Genomic DNA, 19715 nt, shown 5'->3' with positions numbered 1-19715 from the left:
GCTTACGTTGTTACGTTGGAACGCCCTCTATTTTATTTAGGGTAAATATCTGAGCAGAAGAATGGGAAGAAGACTGATATGTACTCATGATATGACTTAATAACAATAACTATCATTTACCAAATGTGTTCGCAAAGGTAAAACAATTTGCAATTCATTCCAAAGAGGACAATGCACTCACAAAATACATGAAAATGTATGCCATGAGATAGCTAGAAGCTGGCTAACAGTTTTTGGCTAGCTATTATTCTGCAGAGCTTGGCGAATTAGCTTGCTGCTAGCAAGTTAGCGTTGTCGTCGGACAAGCTAATGGCTAACCCAAATGGTAGTTCGCTTGCCATTTAATCTGTGAAATAGATGGATTTCATTAATATATTCATCTAACTTTCTTTGCCCTTGTCATATCACCATCGTTTAGTTAGCTAGCAATACGTTAGTTAGCCCAGTTAAAAAATAACTTTAGCCAGCTAACTTATTGCAAAGTTAACTAGTTACTGTAGCATTAGGTACCATGGTAAATGGACAACTAACGGCCAGCTAGCTAAACGTTTTGTTGCAAATTAATATCATATTTGTTCGGCCATTAAATGTTAATTTAACGCTTGTTTTATCACTTGACTTTTGCCACTTTTAATAACCGACATGCTAGCAAGCTATCCAACCAACCGCTTGTGTGACTTTAGCTAGCTAGCGATAATCTAGCTAGCTAGTCTACGATAGCCTGCTAACTAGCTACCTAGTTTAGTAAATTATGCTATCTAACTATCCTAGTACGTACATTTAGCTAGCTAGCTAGTTAACGAATAATATGAAAATATGTGGTGGCGTTTGCTAGTCAACTCAACATACGAGTTGATTAATTAGCTAACTAGTACTGTTATGAATGATTGTGCATGATGTTTTAATGAGTAGAAAGTGCCAGTTGGGTGAGTATGGTGGTGGTGTAATTTTAGTCAGAATAGATTCTGACCCTGCACTTGCTTATAGTTGCACTGGCGTCGGACAGGCTTCATGTTTAAATTAAGACACTACGGTGCCTGCACAAGATATGGCTCAGAAAATGTACCTCAATCCAGGGATGAGAAATGCATTGTACTCTGAATTGTCCCATTATTCCAAATGTTACACCGAGAAGGTTGAACGACTGACTATTAATAGTAGCCACATCTGCCATTATGGAATTGCTGCTGTGGCTTCTGCTACCTATCATGAGGACAAAAAGGTAACTTTTATGGAAAAACGAGTAGTCATTCATCTTCTCTGTATAACAGTTGTTGAGTACAAGGCATTTCTCATCCCTCGATTGAGGTACATTTTCTGAGCCAGGAATCCTGTCTGACCCCAATGCAGCTGTAAACAAGCGTAGGGTCTGAATCTATTTTGGCTAATGGCATGTCTGAACAGCTTGTTTGAAAGACAGTTGGTTTACTAGAGAGGATGTTAGCTAGCTAGCCAGCTATCTATTCGAATTACGTTTTTGCTTTATGAATCAACTGGAATACTGCTGACCTATGTGAGCAAACTATCATGCTAGCAAGCTAGTTCAACAAGACAATATTGTTCATTCTGTTACTTAAGCCATATAGCTAGCTAGCTAGCTAATTACCTTCCCATATGGTGCCAATTGAACAGATAGTTCATCTTTGCAGAGGGTCTCGTATGTGTGGTTTACATTAAAGAGAAAGACGGATGCTTAACATGGTCTATCCATTACCTTTGTTTTGTTTTCAGCTGCCACAGACAGACAGATCATCAGTCTTGAAACATAGATGTTGTGAAGATGAGCAAGAAGACACCTAATCGTCCAGGGATCACTTTTGAAGTCGGTGCTAGAATTGAAGCTCAAGACTATCTACAAAAATGGTATGTAACAGTCAAGTTCCTTTATGTAATCATGTGCATAATGATAGATATACATGTAACATAATAGACATTTTGTTCTTGTCTTCTTTTGCCTTCTTTCTTATACAACCTTCTAGGTACTCGTCACGCATTGAGGACATCGATTTCGATGAGGGGAAGATGCTTGTCCACTTTGATCGTTGGAGCCATCGATATGATGAGTGGATCGCCTGGGACAGCACTCGACTGCGGCCTCTTGAAAGGCCAACACTCCGTAAAGAGGGACTGAAGGAAGAGGAGGGGGAGATAACTGTAGGTGTTTTTGTCCAGCCACAGACTACTTCTCAATTCGTCTCTCCACGATTCCTCGCATCCTATTTCCTTGATGCATTCTCAACCGTATTGGAGGAGAAGGTCCAAGGTCCCTCCCCTCAGACCTTCTTCTCCATTTGAGAAGATATGATGATGTGAGGAATTGAGAGAATATGAGTTGGGAGTGTCACATGTATTGTGGCTTGCAATGTATGGATGGATTTGATGAAACACATATGGCATGCCAAGTACTCAAAAACAGCCTTCTCTGGGCTAGAGACAGTTTGCCTCATGAGGAGTTTTGTTGTAGATGGTTGAAAGTGTGCAATCAATCGGATGAGTGATAGATGGATAGTAGTAACATATCGATTCTGAGTAAACTATCGTTTTAAAATAAATAACAAATTGTTTATGCCTTATATCTTATAAATATTTCTACCAGGAGAGACTCAGCGAGATGTCAGCATCTCGCCTTGATGAGCTTCCTGGATGTACAGAGAGCACAGAGGACCAAACAGAGTTACCGCAGCCGGGACAAGTATACATACATTCCCTGTGTCTCATTTTGCAGTGATTTGGCTGAATTATTAACTCCTTGTCTCACTCACTGTTTCGGTTCTTCACATAACACAGCTTTGGTCAAAACCATCAGATCATTTTTGTTGAGGCATAACTGAATCTGACATAGCTATACCAGAGTTTAGGCATTTCCATACTGCAGTGCTATTCTGTGGTCTAAAGGGGCTCATTCTGTGTCATTCAAGTTTTTGCTCTTTGTGTTACTGTCATATGTTTGTAACATTTATCTTTGAGCTTTTTGTGTTACAACCTTTCTCTTTGCCTTAAAGGTCCAATGCAGCCATTTTTATCTCAATATTAAGTAATTTAGTACCTTACTGTGATTGTTTTCAAATAAAATGATCCAAAAATAGCATCTTAGCAAAGATCAATTTCTCAAGTAAGAATTTTGCTAGGACTGTCTGTGAGTGGTCTGAATGGGGAGGGGAAAACTTAAAACTAGCTGTTATTGGCAGAGAGGTTTGGAACTCTCTTTCTTATTGGTCTATTAACTAATTTACAGCCTGTTGATGTCACCAGGCAGGCCAAAACTCCATCCCACCAGAACAGGCTGAAATTTCAGGCGGCCTTTTCAAACAGCTCTTACACTAAAGTGGCATTTTCACAATTTCAAAGTATTATTCCAACCTCAGTGTGGAAATGTATTTAACACACAGGAAATCACATGTTTTACAGCACTGGGCCTTTAATATTCGATCTACACTTTCAACCTTACAAGCAATTCCTTACATCCTAAATCAAACAACATTTAGTGCTTCTACAGTATCTATACTGGACAAAAATATAAATGTAACATGCAACAATTTTAAAGATTTTACGGAGTTACAGTTCATAGAAAGGCCCACCCACTTGGGAGCCAGGCCCAGCCAATCAGAATTAGTTTTTCCCCACAAAAGGGCTTTATTACAGACAGAAATACTCCTAAGCACCGCCCCCCCCCCCCCACTCTTAAATTTCAAGGATCTTTTATTTCAGCTCATGAAGCATGGAACCAACACTTTACATGTTGCGTTTATATTTTGGTTCAGTATAATTTCAGACTTTTGTCTCACATGGCACGTGTTTGTTAAATACATATTTCGAGTAATGGAGGTTTGTGTTTGGCTTGACTTGTTTTACAGGAATTGAGAGATGGTGAAGAGGTGCTTGCTCGATGGACAGATTGTCGCTACTATCCTGCAAAGATTGAATCTGTAAACAAAGAGGGTATTTATCACTTTAACTATTTGTAAAGCATTAGCAGGCCATATGGCCAATACACACAACACAATGACTTGCAATTGTGTCCGTCCCAACTGAAGTGTCTTTGTTAAATTCTAGGTATCTACACGGTGCAGTTTTATGATGGAGTTATTCGCTGTGTGAAAAAAATTCATATCAAATCTATGCCCCATGATGCAAAAGGACAGGTGAGCTGGTCACATGATCATACAATCACTTCTGGAATCAGCATGAGCATATTTAATTTTTTATTTATTTTTGTAAATTTAACCTTGATTTAACAAGGCAAGTCAGTTAAGAACAAATTCTTATTTACAATGACGGCCTGGATAGCATTACTCCAATAGAAGTAAGGAACATGTAGCTTAGTAAGAGCCTGGCATTATTGCTAAGGATCTGGCGTTATAGCTAGGAGTCTGGCGTTATAGCTAGGAGTCTGGCGTTATAGCTAGGAGTCTGGCGTTATAGCTAGGAGTCTGGCGTTATAGCTAGGAGTCTGGCGTTATAGCTAGGAGTCTGGCGTTATAGCCAGGAGTCTGGCGTTATAGCCAGGAGTCTGGCGTTATAGCCAGGAGTCTGGCGTTATAGCCAGGAGTCTGGCGTTATGCAGGGCGGCGAGGGAGTCTGGCGTTATCAGGGCGGCGAGGGAGTCTGGCGTTACGGGGTAGGCGCGAGGAGTCTGGCGTTATAGCCAGGAGTCTGGCGTTATAGCCAGGAGTCTGGCGTTACAGCCGGGAGTCTGGCGTTTTTAGATATACTGATTTAATAGAAGGCAAGTTCAAATTCCTGAAAGTCTGTTGTAGACAGTGTAGGATACCATAATTTTCTATTTCACTTCTCCCTCTTTTTCAGAAGGTAAAGGGCAACAGGGAATTGCTGGATTTAATGCGAAGGCTGATTCCTACAGTCTTGGCAGGATAGACTTGCTGGCTTCTCCCTTGTTCCAACCAGCAGACACTCTCAAGGAGACCAGAGTCTAATCTTATTTACTACTTGATTAAGATGTCATTTATTTCTGTTAGAATTTTTTACTTTTAATGTGCCGCAGTACACTTGGAAAGTAGTAGCTAATAGTTCAAACACAAGTCCCTGCAGGCTAAATATATTGATTTCTTTACTATTGAGGCTTACTATTTTCTCACCGACCAAGGTCGTGACCTAGTCTTACACCTAGATGATCTGTTTAGTCACGGTTAAGCCTGTTATTTCTCCACACACTAAGTCAGAGTCCCAAATGGCACCCTAATTAGAGGCTGCTGCCCTTATACACCAAGACTTGGAATCACTGGTCACTTTAATAATTGGAACTAGTCACTTAAATAATGTTTACATATTTTGCATTGCTCATCTCATATCTATATACTGTATTCTATCCTATTCTACTGTATCTTAGTCTATGCTGCTCTGACATTGCTCCTCCAAATGTTTATATATTTTTAATTCCATTCCTTTTACTTTAGATTGTGTATTTTGTTAGATATTACTTGTTAGATATTACTGCGCTGTTGGAGCTAGAAACACAAGCATTTCGCTATAAATCGCAATAACATCTGCTAAACACGTGTATGTGACAAATACCATTTGATTTATTTCCTATATAGGTAATAGGGTTCCATTTGTTAAGCACCCTAACTAACTTACAGCAGCAGCCTATAGAGTAGATGCATTTATCTAACCACCAGTCTCTAATACTACGTTTAATAACAAAATATGAATACACTGGATTTAAAGAGCTTTTCAAACAACAACAAGGACAATGCACAACAAAACAAAATAGAAAAAAGCTAAGCAGGAAAAACAAGTCTCTCTCCTCCAACAGGACTGGATAGCCCTGGTGAAAGCTGCCTCGGCTGCAGCCAAGAGCAAAGGAAGCAGTACGCCTCGTACCAGTGCCAACAGCAACAAGGTCAGGGACGACCCTCACGGAGGGAAGTCTGACGATGAGGATGGTCAAGAAGAGCTAGATGAAGAGTTGCAGGATCAGTCCGACTCTGACAAACTGGGTAACTTGAGTCCTCTCCTTCCCTCAACCCACCAGATACATGCACACTGGGTATTTCCCAAATGGCACCAAACTCCCTATGTAGTGCACTACTTTTGACCAGAGCCTTATGGTCCCTGGTCAAAAGTAGTGCACTGTATAGGGAATAGGGTGCCATTTGGGACACCGATGGGTTTAAAATTAGCAGGCCCTTTAAAAATGAATGATCATTTCTCAGTGCCTGTTCTCATGCAGCTAGTAGTGTATGTTAGTATCATACAGCAGTGATATGGAGAAGTGGTATCATTTAGATGTTACTGTTGTCATGTAGCTAGTATGTTAGTATCATACAGCAGTGATATGGAGAAGTGGTATCATTTAGATGTTACTGTTGTCATGTAGCTAGTATGTTAGTATCATACAGCAGTGATATGGAGAAGTGGTATCATTTAGATGTTACTGTTGTCATGTAGCTAGTATGTTAGTATCATACAGCAGTGATATGGAGAAGTGGTATCATTTAGATGTTACTGTTGTCATGTAGCTAGTATGTTAGTATCATACAGCAGTGATATGGAGAAGTGGTATCATTTAGATGTTACTGTTGTCATGTAGCTAGTATGTTAGTATCATACAGCAGTGATATGGAGAAGTGGTATCATTTAGATGTTACTGTTGTCATGTAGCTAGTATGTTAGTATCATACAGCAGTGATATGGAGAAGTGGTATCATTTAGATGTTACTGTTGTCATGTAGCTAGTATGTTAGTATCATACAGCAGTGATATGGAGAAGTGGTATCATTTAGATGTTACTGTTGTCATGTAGCTAGTATGTTAGTATCATACAGCAGTGATATGGAGAAGTGGTATCATTTAGATGTTACTGTTGTCATGTAGCTAGTATGTTAGTATCATACAGCAGTGATATGGAGAAGTGGTATCATTTAGATGTTACTGTTGTCATGTAGCTAGTATGTTAGTATCATACAGCAGTGATATGGAGAAGTGGTATCATTTAGATGTTACTGTTGTCATGTAGCTAGTATGTTAGTATCATACAGCAGTGATATGGAGAAGTGGTATCATTTAGATGTTACTGTTGTCATGTAGCTAGTATGTTAGTATCATACAGCAGTGATATGGAGAAGTGGTATCATTTAGATGTTACTGTTGTCATGTAGCTAGTATGTTAGTATCATACAGCAGTGATATGGAGAAGTGGTATCATTTAGATGTTACTGTTGTCATGTAGCTAGTATGTTAGTATCATACAGCAGTGATATGGAGAAGTGGTATCATTTAGATGTTACTGTTGTCATGTAGCTAGTATGTTAGTATCATACAGCAGTGATATGGAGAAGTGGTATCATTTAGATGTTACTGTTGTCATGTAGCTAGTATGTTAGTATCATACAGCAGTGATATGGAGAAGTGGTATCATTTAGATGTTACTGTTGTCATGTAGCTAGTATGTTAGTATCATACAGCAGTGATATGGAGAAGTGGTATCATTTAGATGTTACTGTTGTCATGTAGCTAGTATGTTAGTATCATACAGCAGTGATATGGAGAAGTGGTATCATTTAGATGTTACTGTTGTCATGTAGCTAGTATGTTAGTATCATACAGCAGTGATATGGAGAAGTGGTATCATTTAGATGTTACTGTTGTCATGTAGCTAGTATGTTAGTATCATACAGCAGTGATATGGAGAAGTGGTATCATTTAGATGTTACTGTTGTCATGTAGCTAGTATGTTAGTATCATACAGCAGTGATATGGAGAAGTGGTATCATTTAGATGTTACTGTTGTCATGTAGCTAGTATGTTAGTATCATACAGCAGTGATATGGAGAAGTGGTATCATTTAGATGTTACTGTTGTCATGTAGCTAGTATGTTAGTATCATACAGCAGTGATATGGAGAAGTGGTATCATTTAGATGTTACTGTTGTCATGTAGCTAGTATGTTAGTATCATACAGCAGTGATATGGAGAAGTGGTATCATTTAGATGTTACTGTTGTCATGTAGCTAGTATGTTAGTATCATACAGCAGTGATATGGAGAAGTGGTATCATTTAGATGTTACTGTTGTCATGTAGCTAGTATGTTAGTATCATACAGCAGTGATATGGAGAAGTGGTATCATTTAGATGTTACTGTTGTCATGTAGCTAGTATGTTAGTATCATACAGCAGTGATATGGAGAAGTGGTATCATTTAGATGTTACTGTTGTCATGTAGCTAGTATGTTAGTATCATACAGCAGTGATATGGAGAAGTGGTATCATTTAGATGTTACTGTTGTCATGTAGCTAGTATGTTAGTATCATACAGCAGTGATATGGAGAAGTGGTATCATTTAGATGTTACTGTTGTCATGTAGCTAGTATGTTAGTATCATACAGCAGTGATATGGAGAAGTGGTATCATTTAGATGTTACTGTTGTCATGTAGCTAGTATGTTAGTATCATACAGCAGTGATATGGAGAAGTGGTATCATTTAGATGTTACTGTTGTCATGTAGCTAGTATGTTAGTATCATACAGCAGTGATATGGAGAAGTGGTATCATTTAGATGTTACTGTTGTCATGTAGCTAGTATGTTAGTATCATACAGCAGTGATATGGAGAAGTGGTATCATTTAGATGTTACTGTTGTCATGTAGCTAGTATGTTAGTATCATACAGCAGTGATATGGAGAAGTGGTATCATTTAGATGTTACTGTTGTCATGTAGCTAGTATGTTAGTATCATACAGCAGTGATATGGAGAAGTGGTATCATTTAGATGTTACTGTTGTCATGTAGCTAGTATGTTAGTATCATACAGCAGTGATATGGAGAAGTGGTATCATTTAGATGTTACTGTTGTCATGTAGCTAGTATGTTAGTATCATACAGCAGTGATATGGAGAAGTGGTATCATTTAGATGTTACTGTTGTCATGTAGCTAGTATGTTAGTATCATACAGCAGTGATATGGAGAAGTGGTATCATTTAGATGTTACTGTTGTCATGTAGCTAGTATGTTAGTATCATACAGCAGTGATATGGAGAAGTGGTATCATTTAGATGTTACTGTTGTCATGTAGCTAGTATGTTAGTATCATACAGCAGTGATATGGAGAAGTGGTATCATTTAGATGTTACTGTTGTCATGTAGCTAGTATGTTAGTATCATACAGCAGTGATATGGAGAAGTGGTATCATTTAGATGTTACTGTTGTCATGTAGCTAGTATGTTAGTATCATACAGCAGTGATATGGAGAAGTGGTATCATTTAGATGTTACTGTTGTCATGTAGCTAGTATGTTAGTATCATACAGCAGTGATATGGAGAAGTGGTATCATTTAGATGTTACTGTTGTCATGTAGCTAGTATGTTAGTATCATACAGCAGTGATATGGAGAAGTGGTATCATTTAGATGTTACTGTTGTCATGTAGCTAGTATGTTAGTATCATACAGCAGTGATATGGAGAAGTGGTATCATTTAGATGTTACTGTTGTCATGTAGCTAGTATGTTAGTATCATACAGCAGTGATATGGAGAAGTGGTATCATTTAGATGTTACTGTTGTCATGTAGCTAGTATGTTAGTATCATACAGCAGTGATATGGAGAAGTGGTATCATTTAGATGTTACTGTTGTCATGTAGCTAGTATGTTAGTATCATACAGCAGTGATATGGAGAAGTGGTATCATTTAGATGTTACTGTTGTCATGTAGCTAGTATGTTAGTATCATACAGCAGTGATATGGAGAAGTGGTATCATTTAGATGTTACTGTTGTCATGTAGCTAGTATGTTAGTATCATACAGCAGTGATATGGAGAAGTGGTATCATTTAGATGTTACTGTTGTCATGTAGCTAGTATGTTAGTATCATACAGCAGTGATATGGAGAAGTGGTATCATTTAGATGTTACTGTTGTCATGTAGCTAGTATGTTAGTATCATACAGCAGTGATATGGAGAAGTGGTATCATTTAGATGTTACTGTTGTCATGTAGCTAGTATGTTAGTATCATACAGCAGTGATATGGAGAAGTGGTATCATTTAGATGTTACTGTTGTCATGTAGCTAGTATGTTAGTATCATACAGCAGTGATATGGAGAAGTGGTATCATTTAGATGTTACTGTTGTCATGTAGCTAGTATGTTAGTATCATACAGCAGTGATATGGAGAAGTGGTATCATTTAGATGTTACTGTTGTCATGTAGCTAGTATGTTAGTATCATACAGCAGTGATATGGAGAAGTGGTATCATTTAGATGTTACTGTTGTCATGTAGCTAGTATGTTAGTATCATACAGCAGTGATATGGAGAAGTGGTATCATTTAGATGTTACTGTTGTCATGTAGCTAGTATGTTAGTATCATACAGCAGTGATATGGAGAAGTGGTATCATTTAGATGTTACTGTTGTCATGTAGCTAGTATGTTAGTATCATACAGCAGTGATATGGAGAAGTGGTATCATTTAGATGTTACTGTTGTCATGTAGCTAGTATGTTAGTATCATACAGCAGTGATATGGAGAAGTGGTATCATTTAGATGTTACTGTTGTCATGTAGCTAGTATGTTAGTATCATACAGCAGTGATATGGAGAAGTGGTATCATTTAGATGTTACTGTTGTCATGTAGCTAGTATGTTAGTATCATACAGCAGTGATATGGAGAAGTGGTATCATTTAGATGTTACTGTTGTCATGTAGCTAGTATGTTAGTATCATACAGCAGTGATATGGAGAAGTGGTATCATTTAGATGTTACTGTTGTCATGTAGCTAGTATGTTAGTATCATACAGCAGTGATATGGAGAAGTGGTATCATTTAGATGTTACTGTTGTCATGTAGCTAGTATGTTAGTATCATACAGCAGTGATATGGAGAAGTGGTATCATTTAGATGTTACTGTTGTCATGTAGCTAGTATGTTAGTATCATACAGCAGTGATATGGAGAAGTGGTATCATTTAGATGTTACTGTTGTCATGTAGCTAGTATGTTAGTATCATACAGCAGTGATATGGAGAAGTGGTATCATTTAGATGTTACTGTTGTCATGTAGCTAGTATGTTAGTATCATACAGCAGTGATATGGAGAAGTGGTATCATTTAGATGTTACTGTTGTCATGTAGCTAGTATGTTAGTATCATACAGCAGTGATATGGAGAAGTGGTATCATTTAGATGTTACTGTTGTCATGTAGCTAGTATGTTAGTATCATACAGCAGTGATATGGAGAAGTGGTATCATTTAGATGTTACTGTTGTCATGTAGCTAGTATGTTAGTATCATACAGCAGTGATATGGAGAAGTGGTATCATTTAGATGTTACTGTTGTCATGTAGCTAGTATGTTAGTATCATACAGCAGTGATATGGAGAAGTGGTATCATTTAGATGTTACTGTTGTCATGTAGCTAGTATGTTAGTATCATACAGCAGTGATATGGAGAAGTGGTATCATTTAGATGTTACTGTTGTCATGTAGCTAGTATGTTAGTATCATACAGCAGTGATATGGAGAAGTGGTATCATTTAGATGTTACTGTTGTCATGTAGCTAGTATGTTAGTATCATACAGCAGTGATATGGAGAAGTGGTATCATTTAGATGTTACTGTTGTCATGTAGCTAGTATGTTAGTATCATACAGCAGTGATATGGAGAAGTGGTATCATTTAGATGTTACTGTTGTCATGTAGCTAGTATGTTAGTATCATACAGCAGTGATATGGAGAAGTGGTATCATTTAGATGTTACTGTTGTCATGTAGCTAGTATGTTAGTATCATACAGCAGTGATATGGAGAAGTGGTATCATTTAGATGTTACTGTTGTCATGTAGCTAGTATGTTAGTATCATACAGCAGTGATATGGAGAAGTGGTATCATTTAGATGTTACTGTTGTCATGTAGCTAGTATGTTAGTATCATACAGCAGTGATATGGAGAAGTGGTATCATTTAGATGTTACTGTTGTCATGTAGCTAGTATGTTAGTATCATACAGCAGTGATATGGAGAAGTGGTATCATTTAGATGTTACTGTTGTCATGTAGCTAGTATGTTAGTATCATACAGCAGTGATATGGAGAAGTGGTATCATTTAGATGTTACTGTTGTCATGTAGCTAGTATGTTAGTATCATACAGCAGTGATATGGAGAAGTGGTATCATTTAGATGTTACTGTTGTCATGTAGCTAGTATGTTAGTATCATACAGCAGTGATATGGAGAAGTGGTATCATTTAGATGTTACTGTTGTCATGTAGCTAGTATGTTAGTATCATACAGCAGTGATATGGAGAAGTGGTATCATTTAGATGTTACTGTTGTCATGTAGCTAGTATGTTAGTATCATACAGCAGTGATATGGAGAAGTGGTATCATTTAGATGTTACTGTTGTCATGTAGCTAGTATGTTAGTATCATACAGCAGTGATATGGAGAAGTGGTATCATTTAGATGTTACTGTTGTCATGTAGCTAGTATGTTAGTATCATACAGCAGTGATATGGAGAAGTGGTATCATTTAGATGTTACTGTTGTCATGTAGCTAGTATGTTAGTATCATACAGCAGTGATATGGAGAAGTGGTATCATTTAGATGTTACTGTTGTCATGTAGCTAGTATGTTAGTATCATACAGCAGTGATATGGAGAAGTGGTATCATTTAGATGTTACTGTTGTCATGTAGCTAGTATGTTAGTATCATACAGCAGTGATATGGAGAAGTGGTATCATTTAGATGTTACTGTTGTCATGTAGCTAGTATGTTAGTATCATACAGCAGTGATATGGAGAAGTGGTATCATTTAGATGTTACTGTTGTCATGTAGCTAGTATGTTAGTATCATACAGCAGTGATATGGAGAAGTGGTATCATTTAGATGTTACTGTTGTCATGTAGCTAGTATGTTAGTATCATACAGCAGTGATATGGAGAAGTGGTATCATTTAGATGTTACTGTTGTCATGTAGCTAGTATGTTAGTATCATACAGCAGTGATATGGAGAAGTGGTATCATTTAGATGTTACTGTTGTCATGTAGCTAGTATGTTAGTATCATACAGCAGTGATATGGAGAAGTGGTATCATTTAGATGTTACTGTTGTCATGTAGCTAGTATGTTAGTATCATACAGCAGTGATATGGAGAAGTGGTATCATTTAGATGTTACTGTTGTCATGTAGCTAGTATGTTAGTATCATACAGCAGTGATATGGAGAAGTGGTATCATTTAGATGTTACTGTTGTCATGTAGCTAGTATGTTAGTATCATACAGCAGTGATATGGAGAAGTGGTATCATTTAGATGTTACTGTTGTCATGTAGCTAGTATGTTAGTATCATACAGCAGTGATATGGAGAAGTGGTATCATTTAGATGTTACTGTTGTCATGTAGCTAGTATGTTAGTATCATACAGCAGTGATATGGAGAAGTGGTATCATTTAGATGTTACTGTTGTCATGTAGCTAGTATGTTAGTATCATACAGCAGTGATATGGAGAAGTGGTATCATTTAGATGTTACTGTTGTCATGTAGCTAGTATGTTAGTATCATACAGCAGTGATATGGAGAAGTGGTATCATTTAGATGTTAAGATTCTTTACTCTCAACCTCTCCAATGATAGCTAAGACGCCATGGTGATGATGAGGAAGAAACTAAGCCCTCCTCAGAGCAGCAAGACATCATGAGATCTAAGAGAAGGAGAAATGTACAAGATAGCTTGTTATTCAACTCAGAGGGTCCAGGCCTGTAAAACCACAGGCCATATTTCACCCCAGAGGGTCCAGGCCTGTAAAACCACAGGCCATATTTCACCCCAGAGGGTCCAGGCCTGTAAAACCACAGGCCATATTTCACCCCAGAGGTTCCAGGCCTGTAAAACCACAGGCCATATTTCACCCCAGAGGTTCCAGGCCTGTAAAACCACAGGCCATATTTCACCCCAGAGGGTCCAGGCCTGTAAAACCACAGGCCATATTTCACCCCAGAGGGTCCAGGCCTGTAAAACCACAGGCCATATTTCACCCCAGAGGGTCCAGGCCTGTAAAACCACAGGCCATATTTCACCCCAGAGGGTCCAGGCCTGTAAAACCACAGGCCATATTTCACCCCAGAGGGTCCAGGCCTGTAAAACCACAGGTCATATTTCACCCCAGGGCCCTCATTCTTAGTTAACCATCACATGTACAATGTGTCTCCCAAATGGCACCCTAGTCCCTTTATAGGGCACTACCTTTGACCAGGGACTTGGTCAAAAGTAGTACACTATAGAGGATATAGGGTGCCATTTGGGACTGCCATTGTGTGTGGAGTTCCAACCTGTAAATGGACCTGTTATATTCTTCTCCCTCTGCCTTCAGAATCCCATGAAGATGATGCTGACTGCAAGAAGGACCGGACAGAAGTCCCAGTGATGTCCCAACAACAGGTACCAGCTAGTCACTCACTGTAGTGCAGATAATGTCCCAACAACAGGTACCAGCTAGTCACTCACTGTAGTGCAGATAATGTCCCAACAACAGGTACCAGCTAGTCACTCACTGTAGTGCAGATAATGTCCCAACAACAGGTACCAGCTAGTCACTCACTGTAGTGCAGATAATGTCCCAACAACAGGTACCAGCTAGTCACTCACTGTAGTGCAGATAATGTCCCAACAACAGGTACCAGCTAGTCACTCACTGTAGTGCAGATAATGTCCCAACAACAGGTACCAGCTAGTCACTCACTGTAGTGCAGATAATGTCCCAACAACAGGTACCAGCTAGTCACTCACTGTAGTGCAGATAATGTCCCAACAACAGGTACCAGCTAGTCACTCACTGTAGTGCAGATCATTTCCCAACAGGTACCAGCTAGTCACTCACTGTAGTGCAGATAATGTCCCAACAACAGGTACCAGCTAGTCACTTACTGTAGTGCAGATAATGTCCCAACAACAGGTACCAGCTAGTCACTCACTGTAGTGCAGATAATGTCCCAACACTTACTGTAGTGCAGATAATGTCCCAACAACAGGTACCAGCTAGTCACTCACTGTAGTGCAGATAATGTCCCAACAACAGGTACCAGCCCACACTTACTGTAGTGCAGATAATGTCCCAACAACAGGTACCAGCCCACACTTACTGTAGTGCAGATAATGTCCCAACAACAGGTACCAGCTAGTCACTTACTGTAGTGCAGATAATGTCCCAACAACAGGTACCAGCTAGTCACTTACTGTAGTGCAGATAATGTCCCAACAACAGGTACCAGCCCACACTTACTGTAGTGCAGATAATGTCCCAACAACAGGTACCAGCTAGTCACTCACTGTAGTGCAGATAATGTCCCAACAACAGGTACCAGCTAGTCACTCACTGTAGTGCAGATAATGTCCCAACAACAGGTACCAGCTAGTCACTCACTGTAGTGCAGATAATGTCCCAACAACAGGTACCAGCTAGTCACTCACTGTAGTGCAGATAATGTCCCAACAACAGGTACCAGCTAGTCACTCACTGTAGTGCAGATAATGTCCCAACAACAGGTACCAGTTAGTCACTTACTGTAGTGCAGATAATGTCCCAACAACAGGTACCAGCTAGTCACTCACTGTAGTGCAGATAATGTCCCAACAACAGGTACCAGCTAGTCACTCACTGTAGTGCAGATCATTTCCCAACAGGTACCAGCTAGTCACTCACTGTAGTGCAGATAATGTCCCAACAACAGGTACCAGCTAGTCACTTACTGTAGTGCAGATAATGTCCCAACAACAGGTACCAGCTAGTCACTCACTGTAGTGCAGATAATGTCCCAACACTTACTGTAGTGCAGATAATGTCCCAACAACAGGTACCAGCTAGTCACTCACTGTAGTGCAGATAATGTCCCAACAACAGGTACCAGCCCACACTTACTGTAGTGCAGATAATGTCCCAACAACAGGTACCAGCTAGTCACTTACTGTAGTGCAGATAATGTCCCAACAACAGGTACCAGCTAGTCACTTACTGTAGTGCATATATATATATATATATATATATATATATATATATATATATATATATATACAAATAAAATAACTTAAAAGACAGACTTTGCTCTATATTATGTGTATTTGTTTTTCTAAGGCTTTGTCCCAAATGGCACCCTATTCCAAATGGCACCCTATTCCCTATATATTGCAGTGCTTTGGACCAGAGCCCATAACAAAAGTAGTGCACTAAATATGGAATAGGATCCCATTTGGGACTCGGCCTAGGAGTCAATTCATGACAGCAATCCCACTGTATGTTCCTCTCTGTATTCTTCCAGAAGGTACCAAGACCAGCAGAGCATGATTCCATACAGGGGCAGACCCAGAGACAGACTGGGTCCTCTGTGACGGGCTCTCCAGCCAAGTGTCGGAACAGGCGTCTGAAGCACCATTCTGGGGAGTCCAACAGGTAGCTTTTGACAAGATGGCTATTGGCTTTCAATGCCCTAAGAAATCTGTGGGTTATTGGTATATTTATAGTGTATTGTAATCAGGTAATAATTTGTCATTAATAATGTAATTGTAAGTTGTACTTGTTATTCATATTTTTGCTGCTCATTTGTTAAATAATGAAGAAGCCATTTGTCATGGTTAACAGCAGCCAGAAGCAGGGGGTGTCCAGGCCGCCGTGCTCCATCACTACTCTGTCTGCTGGGGAGGACCCCATGTCAGCTCCAGAGTCCATGCTGAGTCCCTCCCCCAGACACAGCTGCCCAGACACGGCTACCTCAGGTCGGTCTGCTGAGGGACAGGATCATAGTGGAAAAAGTACTTCCACTAACTATCTCAAACTAGTGTATAGTCTTAGACACAAGTGGTGTTACAAATATCAACTTTATGTATACCGTTTTTGGAAGATTTGTTTTGGGGAAAACAAACGAATTGCCTCAGTCCTGTTAGGTTCTAATTCTCAGAGTAAAAACTCGACGAACGCTATGAAAGCTTAAACCAGGTTTATTTTCCACAGAGGATCAAGACAGCTGCATTAGACAAAGACATTGTTCACACAAGCACTGATATTTAATCCTTTCTCCTAGGCTGAGTCTCCTCCTACACCTCTAAACAGCCAATGCATCTCTATTGCTAGACAGAACCTTTAGTGATATCTGTTCTTCCTCACTTCATCTGACCTGACCGCTACCCCAAAGTGCTCAGTCCTCCCCAACTCAAGGCTGTCATGGTGCTTGGTACTGCTGTCTCTTATTGCAGAGGCTCCCTCCCATAGGCTCCCTAATGGCTAACAATAACATATCCTGACATCATGTAAACGTTATACATTACCCTCTCTCCCTCAGTGACATAAGTATATTTCATATTCTCAGAACCCAACAGAAGTAAGACTTGGGGAGCTAGGGCTGTGATCTCTGTCAGGTGATTTGGTGGCTGTGCTTCCTCTCTAACAGGACATAGTGAGGCAGTTCCTCCAGGCTCCCCCAGGAGCTCAGAACCCAGCCAGAGGAGGAGACGCTCCCAGCGCCTGGCCACCGTCAGCCCTGATATAAACTCTCACCCCACCACCACCCATTGCCCTGACCTCTCACCCCATGGGAGGGAGCACAACACATCTCACAAAGACCCCTCCTCCTCCTCCTCTCCAGAGGGTGAGTGCAGCCTCACGGGATCAGAGTTCTTCCTGGCTACCTACGTGACCTGGGTCATATTAACTAGGAACCAAATGGGCCGAAACAGGGAGGAAACTAGCTGAACTTGTCAAATAAGAAACGCTTGTTTTTAATTTTGAGTGACAAAACGTTTTGCTACAGTTTGCACTAATGAATACAACCCTGACCAAGAAAAACCCCCATGAACAACCAGGAAAACATGTCTATTTATTCAACCCTGAATCTATTCTGTGTGTGATTGTCTTCCTTTAGATCAAATGACAAACTCTGTGGAGAGGGCAGAGTCATCAACCCTCCACAACTACTGTGTTGACATACCACCTACACCTTCATCTGCTGCCTCCATCCTCACACCATCTCATCCACCAATCACACACAGAGACCAGCTGACTGACGGGCCATCAGCCAATCATACGGCAGTGGCAGAAAAATTCCCACCCTTAGCTGCAGGTAATGCTTGACTAGGGGAGTTATTTATTCTCAACTGCAGCATCTCAAATGGCCCCCTATTCCGTACAAAGTGTGCTAAAGTAGTGTACTTAATGGGGAATAGGGTGTCATTAGGGTCAGACATTGTACAGTATAATGTATGTTAGATAATGTCCTAATCCATCTGTGTTTGTGTTTTATTTGTAGTCGCTGGGAGGAGAAGTACTACCAGGACCCCTAAACTAAACAAGCACACCAGGGAACCAAGTAGGTTTTAGTTTGATTATAATACTTTTAACCATTACTTTTCATTTCCTTCAAGGCTTACTGCAATTATTATTTATGTTCCCGTAAGAAGCTGATCTTTACCAAGTCCTCTCTGTCCGATAGAATGGAAACATACTCAAACGCTCTTCAGCCCAGCTTGAACAAAAAGGGTGTCATGTACTGGATTGAGGGACTTGATAATCCAGAAAAACATTCCTTCCCCCTCTCTCTCTCTCTCTCTCTCTCTCCTCTGTGTGTCACCTCTCTCTCTCTCTCCTCTGTGTGTCACCTCTCTCTCTCTCTCCTCTGTGTGTCAACTCTCTCTCTCTCTCTCCTCTGTGTGTCACCTCTCTCTCTCTCTCCTCTGTGTGTCACCTCTCTCTCTCTCTCTCTGTGTGTCATCTCTCTCTCTCTCCTCTGTGTGTCACCTCTCTCTCTCTCTCTCCTCTGTGTGTCACCTCTCTCTCTCTCTCTCATCTGTGTGTCACCTCTCTCTCTCTCTCTCTCCTCTGTGTGTCACCTCTCTCTCTCTCTCTCCTCTGTGTGTCACCTCTCTCTCTCTCTCCTCTGTGTGTCACCTCTCTCTCTCTCTCCTCTGTGTGTCACCTCTCTCTCTCTCTCCTCTGTGGTCACCTCTCTCTCTCTCTCCTCTGTGTGTCACCTCTCTCTCTCTCTCCTCTGTGTCACCTCTCTCTCTCTCTCCTCTGTGTGTCAACTCTCTCTCTCTCTCTCTCTCTCCTCTGTCACCTCTCTCTCTCTCTCTCTCTCTCCTCTGTCACCTCTCTCTCTCTCTCTCTCCTCTGTGTGTCACCTCTCTCTCCTCTGTGTCTCCTCTGTGTGTCATCTCTCTCTCTCTCCTCTGTGTGTCACCTCTCTCTCCTCTGTGTCTCCTCTGTGTGTCATCTCTCTCTCCTCCGTGTGTCATCTCTCTCTCCTCTGTGTCACCTCTCTCTCTCTCTCTCTCCTCTGTGTGTCACCTCTCTCTCTCTCTCTCTCCTCTGTGTGTCACCTCTCTCTCTCTCTCCTCTGTGTGTCACCTCTCTCTCTCTCTCCTCTGTGTGTCACCTCTCTCTCTCTCTCCTCTGTGTGTCAACTCTCTCTCTCTCTCTCTCTCTCCTCTGTCACCTCTCTCTCTCTCTCTCTCCTCTGTGTGTCACCTCTCTCTCTCTCTCCTCCTCGTGTGTCACCTCTCTCTCTCTCTCCTCTCCTCTGTCACCTCTCTCTCCTCTCTCTCTCTCCTCTGTCACCTCTCTCTCTCTCTCTCTCCTCTGTGTGTCACCTCTCTCTCCTCTGTGTCTCCTCTGTGTGTCACCTCTCTCTCCTCTGTGTCTCCTCTGTGTGTCATCTCTCTCTCTCTCCTCTGTGTGTCACCTCTCTCTCCTCTGTGTGTCATCTCTCTC

General features: G+C 40.5%; 1 protein-coding gene across 10 annotated transcripts in view; it reads left to right on the top strand.

Annotated features, from left to right (window-relative positions):
* Window position 1: 1 nt before the first annotated feature.
* The window catches only part of phf20l1 (PHD finger protein 20 like 1), a 38173-nt gene continuing 18459 nt past the window's right edge, over window positions 2–19715 (top strand). For 3 of the 10 annotated variants that reach the window (XM_082975928.1, XM_082975926.1, XM_082975923.1), the window contains exons 1-13: window positions 2–137; window positions 1732–1863; window positions 1980–2154; window positions 2597–2692; window positions 3855–3939; window positions 4054–4142; window positions 5774–5957; window positions 14334–14401; window positions 16276–16406; window positions 16596–16765; window positions 17401–17598; window positions 17872–18069; window positions 18256–18315. In XM_082975928.1, the coding sequence (XP_082832054.1) occupies window positions 1781–1863; window positions 1980–2154; window positions 2597–2692; window positions 3855–3939; window positions 4054–4142; window positions 5774–5957; window positions 14334–14401; window positions 16276–16406; window positions 16596–16765; window positions 17401–17598; window positions 17872–18069; window positions 18256–18315 (1537 nt within the window). In that variant the 5' untranslated portion in view covers window positions 2–137; window positions 1732–1780. Of the gene's footprint in view, window positions 138–171; window positions 326–1201; window positions 1223–1731; window positions 1864–1979; window positions 2155–2596; window positions 2693–3854; window positions 3940–4053; window positions 4143–5773; window positions 5958–14333; window positions 14402–16275; window positions 16407–16595; window positions 16766–17400; window positions 17599–17871; window positions 18070–18255; window positions 18316–19715 lie in introns of those variants that run through there. The other 7 variants (XM_082975931.1, XM_082975927.1, XM_082975930.1 and 4 more) reach the window with 7 other exon arrangements.

The sequence above is a fragment of the Salmo salar genome, chromosome 05 (assembly GCF_965601325.2).
Source record: "Salmo salar chromosome 05, fSalSal1, whole genome shotgun sequence".
Lineage (NCBI taxonomy): Eukaryota > Metazoa > Chordata > Actinopteri > Salmoniformes > Salmonidae > Salmo > Salmo salar.
The sequence above is the reverse complement of the archived record's forward strand: the minus strand, read 5'-3'. Positions and strand labels throughout refer to the sequence as shown.